The 13,137-nt window shown below is 45.7% G+C and overlaps 1 protein-coding gene across 1 annotated transcript in view; it reads left to right on the forward strand.

Moving 5' to 3' along the window:
* CDH12 (cadherin 12) overlaps positions 1-13,137 on the forward strand; it is a 1,497,293-nt gene that overhangs the window by 1,375,642 nt on the left and 108,514 nt on the right. Inside the window, exon 9 of the mRNA XM_069613705.1 lies at positions 11,513-11,630. Coding sequence (XP_069469806.1) covers positions 11,513-11,630 — 118 coding nt within the window. The remainder of the gene's footprint in view (positions 1-11,512; positions 11,631-13,137) is intronic.

The following is a 13,137-nucleotide window of genomic DNA, read 5'->3' on the forward strand; positions in this document are numbered from 1 at the left end:
TCACTGTCTTGCATCTCACTATATGAATGTTGGCGCTGGACAATATAATCTCGTAGGCTGTCGCCCGCTGTGTGGTCAGTGTGCTTTTTGATCTCTCAAGTATTGCAAATAATGAATGTTCCACAAACAATGTCACAGGGCAACCCATTACTATTGTGGCACTTTTCTCAATCGCGAACGCGGCTGCAGCGAGTGATTGCTCGCACGTGAAATGGCCCTGCATCACGGCATCTAAAGTACCACTATAGTAAGCCAATGGCTTGTGTCCTAAGGACGTTTTTTGTGTCAGTACTGCTGTCATGAGTGTTTCCTTGCAGTGTGAGAATAGGTAAAATTTGCGTCCATAATCGAGGTTTGCTAGTACTGGGGCGCTTGAAATTAGCTCTTTCAATGATTGAAATGATTCGCTCATTTCTTATGACCATTGTATTTTTTCATTCTCCTGTTGTGCTTCCTTGAGTGCTTGTAGGAGGGGCCTCGTGTATGCTGCATAATCTAATATCCATGCTCGGCAATAGTTGCACATCCCCAAGAATTTCTGCATATCTTTCACTGTTGTGGGTTCTCCTACTGATCTTATTGCTTCTACCCTTTCGGGAATTATTCTTTTTCCATCTTTTGATATGAGCTGTCCCAGGTATAAGACCTCAGTCAGGCAGTACTGTAGCTTCTCCTTGTCTACCTTGTATCCCTTGTTGGCCAGTAAAGTCAGGAGCGTTGTTGAATCTTTTCTACATGTTGCTTCGTCTTGTGCACACACTAATAAATCGTCTACATACTGAATAATCGTACTCTCAACTGATAGGTTTCCCAAGTCTTCATGCAATATGCGGTTGAATATGCTCGGGCTCTCACAGTATCCCTGTGGTAGTCTGCAGTGTTCATATCTCTTACCCCCCCAGTGTGAAGGCTGCAAGGTATCTACTCTCTTCAGCCAGGGGTATTGAGAAAAATGCGTTTTTCAAGTCTACTACTGTGAAATGTGATGCCACTTTCGGGATGCTGCATAGTATTGATGCAGGGTTCGGGACTAGAGGGAACTCCTTCTGAATTACATCATTGAGGGGGCGTAAGTCCTGTATCATCCTCCAAGACCCTCCTTTCGCTTTTTTGATTGGATAAATACATGTGTTACATGGGGAATTTGAAGGCACTATTATCCCTTGTGCTAGTAGTGCATTTATTGTTTCTTTTATCCCTTCTTCAGCTTCACGGGACAATGGATACTGTTTAACTCGGGGTAAAATTGCTCCTTGCTTTAGTTTTATTACCACAGGTTGTACTCCGTGCAACAGCCCTACATCATGGGGGCCTGTTGTCCATAAATTGTTTGGTACGAGCCTCATGTCGTCATCAAAAAATGACGGTGGTGCTCCTACCACTGTCATCAATTGGACGGGGGTCTCCCTGGCTTGGATTAAAATGTCACAGGGCATCGCTATTTCCATTACTATCTCGCCATCCCCTTCTGTGTCTGAAAAGAGATCCTCATCTGTTACCTCTCGTAGGGCGATGTTGGCGTTTGTACACAGCACTGTGCGCCACTCACATCCTTCCCTGTCCACTCCAATCACAGCGATCCTTTTCGCTGATACCTGTACAGCGTGCAAGTCCAATGATACCACTGATCCTGGTGCTGCGTTGGGACACACTATGGGGCGGAAGAGGAACTCCGCTGGAATCCTCCAGTCCATGCTTCTTAGCTCTGGAATTATGAGGGCCAAAGTCTTTAGCCCTTCAATAAACATTTCCTCATTTTGTGGCAGCCCTCGTATTTCCTGTGTGGTTGTGTAGGCTTGCACTACCAACATCGCACACAAGGGGCATATCCCGGGTGTAGAACACACTATTCCTCTCTCGGTAAATGATATGGTCATGTTAAGTTTACTCAGAAGATCCCTCCCTAACAAATTTATTGGGGAATGTTCGTAATACAGTAAGGGTGCCTTCACAGTCTTACCCCCCACTGTTACATCCAAAGCTTCTGTGTAAGGAACATCAATTACAGCCCCAGAGAACCCCTGTGTCTCTAACTTCCTGTTAGATAACGGGAACCGGCCCTCTCTGACACATGATTTCTCCGCTCCCGAATCAACCATGAATATGAACTGCTTGTCTCCTATCTGCGCCCCTACCAATGGTTCCTCTGCTGCATTGTAGGTGGTGGATAGAACTGGACACGCAAGTGTTCTCTGTGGGCTGTCCTATGCGGGGTGTCTCATCGCCCCCCCTAATTAAAGACACTTCCTGAAACCACTGACATGCCGTTGTAAGGTGCTGGTGCGGGGGCCCCGTTTGCTGTTGTCGCGAAAGGGTTACCTGGCGTGTATTGCATACTGTCATTGTTTTGTGGGTGGTTCTGTGTTCTGTACTGGGGTCCCTGTTGCTGGCCAGCATTACCCTGGCCTGGGTTTCTTAGTTGCTGTTGTCCCATTGGGAGACCATATGGGCTTCCTGGGTGGGGATGGCCATATTGTTCTACCTCTTGGAACCCGTTGTTGGGTCTGCTTCTGCACTCTCTAGAGTAATGCCCCCATCGCCCGCAGTTCCAGCAACTTCCTTGTGCACCTCTAGGACCCTGCCATCCATTTCCTCCCATTCCCCCGTACCCCGGTCCACCTCCTCTTCGGCCCCTGTACCCACCTCGTCCCCCTCGAGGGGTCCACTCTTGCCACTGCGGACCTCCGCCTTGCTCCTGCTCATTCCACTGCCGCTGTCCTGTTCCCGCCCAATTAGTTGCCACCCTTCCTTGTAGTGCTATCATCCCCTCCTCCTCATCATCTCCCTCCCTGCTGTGTGGGAGCGCGGCTACTGCTGCTGCAACCTTCACCAACTTTGTCTGTACTAACTTCGCCTCGTCTGCCAATCTTTTCTGCGCCACCTCCTTCTCCCTCTCCTTGATTCGTTTACAATGGTGTACTATTATGCTCTGAATTTCTGGCCATCCCTTTGCTTCAATACCTGCTATCTTGTCGAGCGCCTTCTGCACTTCCTTTGGGAGCCCTCTTTTTATAATGAAGTAAAATAAAGATGTCGATTGATACCAGGGTGTGCCCGTTTCTGCTCTCCACATCTCTTGGACCCGAAAAATGTAATCCATAGCCGCCTCCCCGTCATTCATTGTACACTGCATCACTGACTGTAAGTCCGGTGTGTCTGGGAATGTTTCGCGTAAGGCATCCCACACCCTAGCACGCACTGTGTTAAAGGAGGCCCCATCATGGCGGTCACAGTCTAACGTTACTCCCGGGAAACCGGCTTTAACCCATACTCTTTCAGCCTGATCGCCCACTGCTGATACGAGCAGACTTTTCACATCTCCTATAGCTAGGGGTACCCCAGCAGTATGTTTCTCAAAGGCGTATATCCACTTACTTGCCTCTCCTGATAACGGGGGCAATAGCTTTAATAAATTGGCTTTATCCATCTGTGCCCATGGGATATAGTTAGGCCTCCCTCCTCCCCTGTGTATCAACGGGAGCTGTAGCCTTCCTTTCGTCGTTGCATCCGGACCCGTTTTGGCTGCTGATGTTCCCAGTGATGCCATTTTCCCCACCCTGTTCCTTAGTCGCCCCGTCCACTCATCATCCAGGGTTCTCATTGAACATGTACCATCCCCCCTTCGCTTCCCCCTCCTATTGCCATGCTCAACCTGTCACTTTCTTCTAACTCGTCCCTTATGTCACATAGTAATTCCTCTCTGTCCCCCATAGGCCTTTCATCATTGTCAGTATCTCCCTCGCGTGTCTCTATTTCAATTATTCGTGTCGGTTCTTCTTCAATTCTGAACAGTATCTCACCTTTCTCCCACCCCTCATCAGGTTTTCTATTCTCACCTGGCGCTCTAGACGTGCGCCCTGATCTAGTCGCGGTAAGTGCTGTTTGTCCGCACATGTCTTTTATCCTCGAGAGCTCATCTTTTGCTATTGAGAGTCTTGACTGTAAATCATCTGTGAGTTTCTCTATGTCCACCCTTTGTGTAATCGCCTGGCCTCGCTCTCTCGTACTTTCATATGGTGGGGGTGCAGTGGGCCGGTGGGGTGTAGTAGTTGTCGGGGGAGGCACATACGTCAGGTCACTGTATCCTTCTGCGGGTACAGGCTTTTTTAATATCGGGTACAAACTTATTACCTCTACTGGTGGTGTTACACTTGACAATTCTTTGACATCTTTCTGTATCATTAGTGGATTGTCTGTGGTGGATGGGAGATCAGGATTTAATGCTGGTGTTTTGGGCGGTGGTATCTCTTCAAATAACCTCCAAAGATCTAATATTTCCCTCCTATTTTGCAACTGCTTTCCTTTGTACTTCAAATAAATGCATGTGGTCACCATATCCAGAACACTTTTATCAAATGACCCTCCCTCTGGCCATATCTGGGGTAACCCCTCTCCCTTCAGCTCAGTTATCCATTGGTCGTGATATTTCTTAATCCGTTCCGCGTACCCTGGGAGATTCTTACAAATATGTGATAAGGGTGTTTCAGCCCCCATCTCTGTGCCCTCCTAGTGCTTGTGTGTCTCTGTGTGTCTGCAACTACAATGTAAGTGTAGTATCAATATTATTTTTCGTATTCTACTTCACATTCAATGTTAGGCTCGTTTGGGCTCTCCCCCCCTTGACTGCACAATACAAAACTGACTGTACACAGTTTCTACTCTGTTCTCTTTGGGGGGCACATACAAGAGCAACCCATCATTTATTTTGACAATATCAACCCGGAATTCAAAAGGTACCCACTCACTTCACTGTATCAACGTTGTCTTCAAATAGTTTTATCCGGTCACACTTACCATGACCATTTAACTATTATACATTTATAGCCGTTTTACACATTCGCAACATCAAATTGTCTTCTGACACATACGAGGTGCACACACCTCTTGGTACCACTCAATTCACCATTCAAGCTGCCTTCCCTTTCCTCCCTAGCCGGCTGTCCCTATCCGTCTTATTTGAATATATGGATGCGCATATATATATGTTAGCCTGCTCTCCCCCCTTCTAGTAGGACTCTTTTTCTCTTACCTTTCCTCTAAGTTTGTGTTAATCTCACTTTTTATTCTCCCCCTACCCCTAAAGAAAAGAAAAGAAAGAAGTAATAGCGGTCACTAATATATTCTCAGTGCCCCCTTTTGCTGAACACTTTTATTTTATATTCCACTTCTTCATATATTCCCAGTACTAGTCAAGATAGCACTATGCGGCGCCGCCTTCCACCCCCTTTCGGAGCTAGGTTCCCGTCACTTTTATCTCTTATTCACCTCTTAATCCTAATGGCCATATGCAAAGAAAAAGCAAGGAAAATTTAAGATGATCCTTAGTAGATCTGCGTACCCCCTCTTCGTTACCTGTCCTACACTTCTCTCCCCGCTCCCTTTACAATCGCTCGCACTCAGTACTCACGTGCCCGTCTTGAACCGATAGTCTCCGAAACTGGGTCCGTCCAGGCAGTGTCGCCGTCAGCTCAACAGTCAGCCCCGGCTCCGGCGAGCGGTACTCAAAGGGGATTTTTCAACCGGGATCCCGTACCCTCTCTCTATTGAGTGCGCACTTCTTAGTGTACCCGTCGCCGTTGGCGGGCAGCCTCCCGGAGCCGGCTCACCGTGCATATCCCTTTTCGACCGGAGATTCTCGTGCCAAAAGGGGACGGTAATGTTAGGTTGGGAAATAATAATAATAATAATAATCACGCTTTCGGGGTCACCACTGAAGGCAAGCGTCCCCAAACAGCACGATCCTCCCCGCAATGAGAGACAATGAAGGACTCTCCCAAAATGGGAATAAGGCCAAGACAGAGTGCGGGTGAGCGTAAATGGGAGTTTATCAATCGGAATAGGGCATGCAAAGAACTCTGCAAACTCCGAGAGCGCTCTGTCTGACAATAGCAAAGACAGGCGTATATATTTACAAAAAACGTCATAAGAACCTACACACTATAGGGGGCACAAGTTCAATGGGATTGGGTGGCGACGACTAACTATAGGTGCTGCTGCGATGTGGTTGGCTTTGGCTGGAAGACGTCACTGGTCAGCCTCGTGGGTTGGGCTGGGCCTGGCAGGTCAGCTGAGTTCATCCGGACGGTGTTGTTGCGCCATTGTGGCCAGTGTCAGAGATGAATGTCTTTTCCTGACTTGGTTGCCCTATGCCATGCACACCGCAGTCATTCAGTCATTTCAATATTATTTTCTTTAGTAAATCTTCCAATAGGTTATACTACAATTTAATGCAACACAGGAGGAATGTACCTTGTGAGGGGTCTGGAGGTAATACGTCAGGACATGGTTACCAGTGTCCTGTTGACCCGGGCCATAGGTCGAGGGGCTAAGCTTCAGGGCCTGGGACGGGCGGTACAGGTCTTTCTGCCTTGTTAGAAGTTGTTATGGATGTTCCGCTGTGTGTTGTCAAAGTGTTGGGTGTCCTGATTGCACAGGGCCATAAGTCTGAGATGGTCCGGTGGGTTGTGGGGTTTACGAGGGGGCGCGTGTGTTCAGGCAGAGGTTTACTGCTGAGCTGTAAATAATGCAGGTGGCGGGCCGCGGCCTTGGGTGCTACAGAGGGGATTACAAATCTTTGAAGCGGCTCCAGTCTGGTTGGGGGAGGTAAAGCAGTGCGGCGCGGCCTCTGCTCTCATGCCTTGGCAGCCTTCGCAGGGTGGGAGGGGGAATGGCCTTGCACGTATTTCACAAAGGTATCTCCCTCGTGTGTTGCCGATTTTAGGTAAAGACATCACAAACATTTGAACACTCTATAATACTTATTCAAATCAATACAAAAATTGCATTTAAACTTTGCTGGATGTGTCTCGATTATACCCAGTCTGAGCACCTTATTCATACATTATGTTTTAACAACTACAGTATTTAGTTATATGCATATATATATTTGCAGTAAGTGAGGTAGAATTAGGATTGGTGGAGTACATAGAAAGTAACCTGCCACTGTTTGTGACGGTGGTGGCACATGTGGGGCCTAGACATGCACACATGACAAGCGCCTTCTCGTGCATCCTTCACATAAGCCCTCTGTATGGTTACATTCGTCTTCTCGTGTCCTCTAGCAGCATTAGTTCAGTTATGGCGCAAGCCCATAGAGTGTAAGTTTCCCAGTGATACACGTAACAAATAGATCCCTGGTGCGTTCCTTTATTATTAGCACCCAACTGCAATGGTGTGGGCTCGCCATCGCTTATATCATGGAAGCATGCTTTCTTATGTTTATACATTTTACAGGCTTTTGTAATATAAGGGATTTTGTGGAAGAAAGCGTACTTTGCGAGTGGTCTTGACATTAATATATAAAGACTGTCTGCCATCTGATGACCATTTTACTGTTCTTTTCATTGCCCAGGCCTGCTGGCCGGGTCATGCTGGGAGCGATGATACACTGCGGGAGGTGAACTGTTACAATGTTAGTGTATTACGCTAGCTCATGTCCGTCTTGTTCGTGGGAACGTGCTCGCAGCGGATCTGCCAGGGTGCTGCGGCGACAGGGATGACTGAGACTCTCCAAGGGTGGGGGCCGCGCTACAGTGCGCTGAGCTCACACCATCTTCACCAGACAAAATGGTTTCTGGGCCTAGCTAAATTTTAATACATGTGGGCAATCAATACGTGTGGGCAATGTCTCCAGCGGGTGAACCCTCCATCACCTGGGCCCGGGTGGCATGAGGGGACGCCCAATGAGCCATAGCCCTCACCTGGGGAGAAAACGCAGGCGAGGGGGGTCTCCTGGACCAGTCCTCCCCTACAATCACAACCCCAGAAACCCCAAAGGTGAAGACAGGAAGGCATGGCCCTTGTGCAGGCAAGCCATGTGAATCAACAGTTAAGATTCCTTTACATCAGGGGGACTTAATGATTAAATATGCATATGATGTGGTATGTAATCCGGCACATCACTAGCTCATGTATTTCCTTCTCGTGTCCCCCTCATTCTTTTCTTTACCCCTGTCACTGCCTATTGTTCCTATTTTCCCAATGTGGCATTGGGTGGCATCAATGTTGTATAAGCTCTCTCAAGTACCATAGAATTTATACTAGTGATGTGGGCTTTGCATGAAATTCATGTGTGCCATATTTACACGATGGACATCTAATGCAACAAGACATTTTATCTAGGGTAAAATGCTCGACTTTATTCCCAAAAATCATTGGATTTACCAGGGTGGAATTACCACTCACAGAAAATCACACGAAATCCAATAGTCTCTAAATGTGGGGATGAACACTGCCTTACCACCATTTGTAATCCTTGGGTAATTTCATGTGACCGAGTAGTGTTAATGGTAAATTAATTTTCCAAACTCATAATGAGGCCCATTGGCTCAATTAACACCTATCATGATTTCACCCAATCGTGACAGTATTAGTTTGATGGGACATTATTTGTTACACTGTCTCCCTTTCCCTTTACTGTATAAAAAGTGATGCTAACATGACACTGGTTGAATAGCATTGACTCTCTGTGCCACATTGTGACATCCTTCCTAATATCACCTTCTACTTTGTGTAGCCATTACATGACCTATGCTGGCATATTAAACACAACATTAAAACAGGAAGCAGGGGCATTTCCAAGTGCTGTTGTCTTAGTAAATGTGGTCTTATTTTTCCAGAAGTTAATCCTATCTGTCAAGTACCTAAGACTTGGAACTAAGACTAGGAACATATTGATGATTGTCACAGAGAATATTATTTTGGATCAGTTTTGGGGTTTCTGATAATGGCCCTCATTACGATACTGGCACTAAACCATGGCGCTATTAGCACCATGGTTGGAGCCGGTATCGTAACGAGTCTGCCAATGTTCAATGGGGAATTACCACCCCATTCCAAGGTTGGCAGGGCGGTAATTCCCCATTGAACATTGGCTCTTCCCCATTCCCATTTTTGCCCCATAGGGCTCAATGGGACTGGGGAAGGCGCTAAGTATGGTACCGCAAATTGCGGTACCGTACTTAGCACCGAGATCCCTTTGTGGGTCCCTACTTTAACGGCTGGTCTAGACCAGCCGTTCAGGTCGGGTCCCGCAAAGGGACCTCGTAGTAAGGCGCTAATGGGTTAACTGTGCCGCAGCCTTTTACAGCCCCGTTAACCCATTAGCGCCAGGGTCGTAATGAGGCCCATTAACTGCCTGAAAGAAAAACGTAAAGCCACTTCTGAAGGCACTGGTCCTTATACTGACATTTTACTATTAATTAGAACTGGTCCTTTCAAGACTTCATCATAGTTATTAGAAACTACATATAATATGGCTTAAACGTTCTGTTAAGTGCTTCTCTTTATGTCTCTGAATAACTACTATTCATAAAGTTAATATTTAATATTTTCCATAATAACGATTCTTCTTTGTTTTTGTGCTCTACCACTGTCTTAGTCAAGCCTTATAAACTGAGGAAGGGTCATTATCATGGATAATGGCCTGCCTCTAAGTCATTGTTGTTATTGCCATAGGGGAAGCAGAGAGCTACAAGTTGGGGAAGGATTATTATCCCCAGCAATAATGACCCCTCACAAGGTGTATAAGACTGCTAGCACATGGAGGTCTGCATCTAAAAAGAAAGTGCTTTAAGTGTATGGAAACATTGCACATACAAGTAACTTGTACATTTAATCAGAATGGAACTTTGACCAATACAGATTGCACATTCTGGGGGTAATTTTCGACAAAACATAAAAACAATGTGTTGTGCTTTTGCGCCTGTGTTTCATGACATGCCCTATTTTCCTCCTCCTTTAATGCATAGGAGGGCAGCAAAGCGGTTTGTGCATCTGTGCTGTGCTTTCCTCCTCCGTCTTGAAGGAGCACACAGTTTTACTACAGCAAGAAATGTTCATGCAGGTGTAAAATCAAAGGATTCCAATGAAGTATCCCTTGCAATTGCACTTGTTCAATAGCAGGCAGATTCCATTGGAATTCATAATAAAACACATCCTGCAAAGCATAGTTTGCAGGCATTTTTTATTTCATGCAAGGGTTGAAAATTGCATGGGGGGAGCCGAACAGCAAGCAATGCAATCTCCGATTTGTATAACATTACGGTGTTTGTGTTTCATTTGTGATTGTGATGTTGGCAATTGAACTGCATTTGCTCCTTCCTGCCTTTACACAGATGCAGACAACTGTTTCTGGGCTGCTTGTCAGGCTTATGCTGAAGTCAGAAGGTTTGGAATGAGGTCGATAACAGAGATTAAAGATTCCTTTCTGAGAATTCTGATTGGTTCAGAGGAGGTCAATAATAGATGAAATGTGATAATTAAGCTTTATTGACACCAACTTGGAGTTATGGGCCCTGAAAACTGAGTTAAAGGCATGAGCACAGAAAGTGAATGTAATGAGGTTTACCAGCCATAACTACTGATACAGCCCAAGGGCATGTTCTATAAAGCTGTTATGTTCCAGGTTTGAGGAATATTTTTTTAACAAAAGAGGGGAATTCTGTCGGGACTGAATGCCGGCAAAAGGCTGGTTTCCCTGGGCCCACATAGCAATAAGCAGTGAGGCGAGGGAGAGGCAGATCTTGAAATATGGTGCCGGGCTGCGACTACCGGTTGTTGCCCGGCAAGGAAATGGAACAGTGGTCCAGGGGCCGGGGTGTGAAGTCAAGGTCACAATGCGTCTTCTAGGTGCCTCCAAGAGAAGAATTTGAGTGCCGGTGGGGGTTGAAGTCTTTGACCCATGTCATATATGCCAGGTGTGACCTTGGTTAAAAGTATGGATTGGGTCCATGACGTGTCTGTCAGGAGCAGCCCGGACGAGGAGGGGATCCAATGCCAGCGGTGGCACTCACAGTAGCACTTCTGCACTGAGTGGGAGCTCCACGCTCTAAGCCCTTCTGGCAGCACAGACCGCCGATGCACCTTTCCCTCATTGGGCAATTTTGGTGCTATTGTGATTTCCAAGCCATACCGTCTCCCATAGCCCTACAATTGAACGTATGCACGTTCTCTGCAACATGATATCACATTAATGAATGAAATTATCTTGTTTGATGAGCAGTCATACTGCCAATACAGCTGTGTTAAAATTGCGTCTCTGGTGCAGAGAGCTGCATTAAACATGTAGATCAGATGTTCATTGTCAAGTATGAATAATCAAGAATTCATCACTCTGACATCAATATAATTATATCAGTGACTGGTTAGTAGTAGCACCTATAATTATAATTTACTTGTCTGAAAACCTAAAGCCACAAGTGCCATATTAAAAAAGAAAACCTGGATATAATGTACTGGTCAACATCAGATGATTGTTTTTCGTTGCTTATTCATAATACAGTGTCCTATTACACAATAAGGCCATTGATGACCGTTGTGCAGTAGCTTCCCACAGTGATATTCAAGAGCAAAATAATATGTCCTTTCACCTACCATGAGAAAAAGGTTGCTTGAAACAGCTCAAAATATCTCAGCTTTTTGTCTCGCCTCTGGTGCTCTGTTTGACGGCTACTCTAGGAAGTATTTCATGAAGAGTGCACCGATTTCAAATGTAGTTTTCTTTCTCTTTCAGATAATCCAGTTCATTAGTGCAACAGACAGAGACTTATCTCCGACTGGGCAGAAGTTCTCCTTTAGACTTCCGCCGGAAGCGGCCTCAAACCCGAATTTCACAATCCACAACTACAGAAGTAAGCACAATGTTCACCTGTGTTAAGCTCAAGTGTTTGCATTGGGTCAGAGCATGTCAAAATGCAAACGTGGTTTCTAGAATGTTCTACCTATGCTGATACAGGTACGTGCTCAGGTTATTGAGTCAGCAAAAGCTAGTGGTGCACTGAATGTTTATGTCAAGGGTTCACACCATATTTATCCCGGTGCGGTAATATTCAGTGCGCTGCAACATCAGGGGGTGGGCAGACGCACCGCTCCTTATGGCATACTTACTTGTATTTGACCTTCAACACACCATATGAGCAGCCTGCAACCCTATTGACAGCACTCGCTGTGGGCCCAATTCATGTAATTTTTGCACTGCTGAAAAGTCACTTTGCACTGCCGACACACACCCTGATTTATGGAGCTGTGCAAAGTGTATTTTGCAGTGCAGAGTCAGTGCATTCATTTTGTACTGCAAAAATGACTACTTGCACTGACTTTGCACTGCAAAAATACAGTTTGCACAGTTCCATGAATCAGGGTTTGTGTCTGCAGATTAAAGTCGCTTTTCGGGAGTGCAAAGTCAGTTTGAACCGTGCAAAAATTTCATGGATCGTGTGTGTGAGGGGCTTACAGCTACTTGTCTTTGCAGAGGAGCTGTGGTGCCTCTTCCCACCATCAGGTTGTTGGTGACGAGAATAAAATTGGCAAAAGATGAGAACCATTTCTTCTCCCCAGTTTATTCATTTTCCAATGTTCCAACACAACTTCCCATCACTAAAAACAATCTGTGTCTTCCCATTGGCCAACACTATCGGAGTGTGAAACCGGTTTCACGCCCACTTCTGAATGCAGCCTAATCATATTATGATCGGCAAGTGACTGATTTTCTCTGGCAATGTTCAATCTTGTATGCCCTGTTTTCTCGGTGTGTTTGTATTTGTATTTGTATTTGTATTTATTGGTTTATATAGCGCTTTACACCAAAGCCCTGCACAATTGAACAACTTGATACATAAAAAACATAAAATAATTTAACGGTAGAAGCAAATTATAGTAATGAATCAGTCAACAAAACAGTTAGAAAAGCTATTAATCTGAAGGGAATAGGGAGAGTAGTGCAGTGGCACTGGGAGGGCGAGGGAGAGGTCTGGAGGAGAAGAAGGAGAGAAGGGGAAGGATGAGAGTGAGGTGGGCGGGTGGTGGAGGGAGATGATCGAGGGGGAGATAAAGTGTTGTGTGTATTGTCATATTAGACAGCACAAATAAAATGGTCTCAGTTCTTAAACTCGGAATTTGGTGGAGTGGTTAAACATCTGGTATCCTGAAATAGGGGATGTTCTATCGCTACCTATCAATTCATTATACCCCCCAATATTCTAAACGGCCATTCAATGGCTATTGTGTCATGTGAATGAAAAACAAAAATCAAAATGTACTGGTCTGACTTCACAGCAGTGAATAGGCATTTTCTCTGCTTCCCCTAAGTCCCTTAGATTTGTGGGAAGCAGAAGAGACCAGTTGTCCAGCACCTAGGAT

The sequence above is a fragment of the Ambystoma mexicanum genome, chromosome 5p (assembly GCF_040938575.1).
Source record: "Ambystoma mexicanum isolate Mex_15411 chromosome 5p, UKY_AmexF1_1, whole genome shotgun sequence".
NCBI lineage: Eukaryota > Metazoa > Chordata > Amphibia > Caudata > Ambystomatidae > Ambystoma > Ambystoma mexicanum.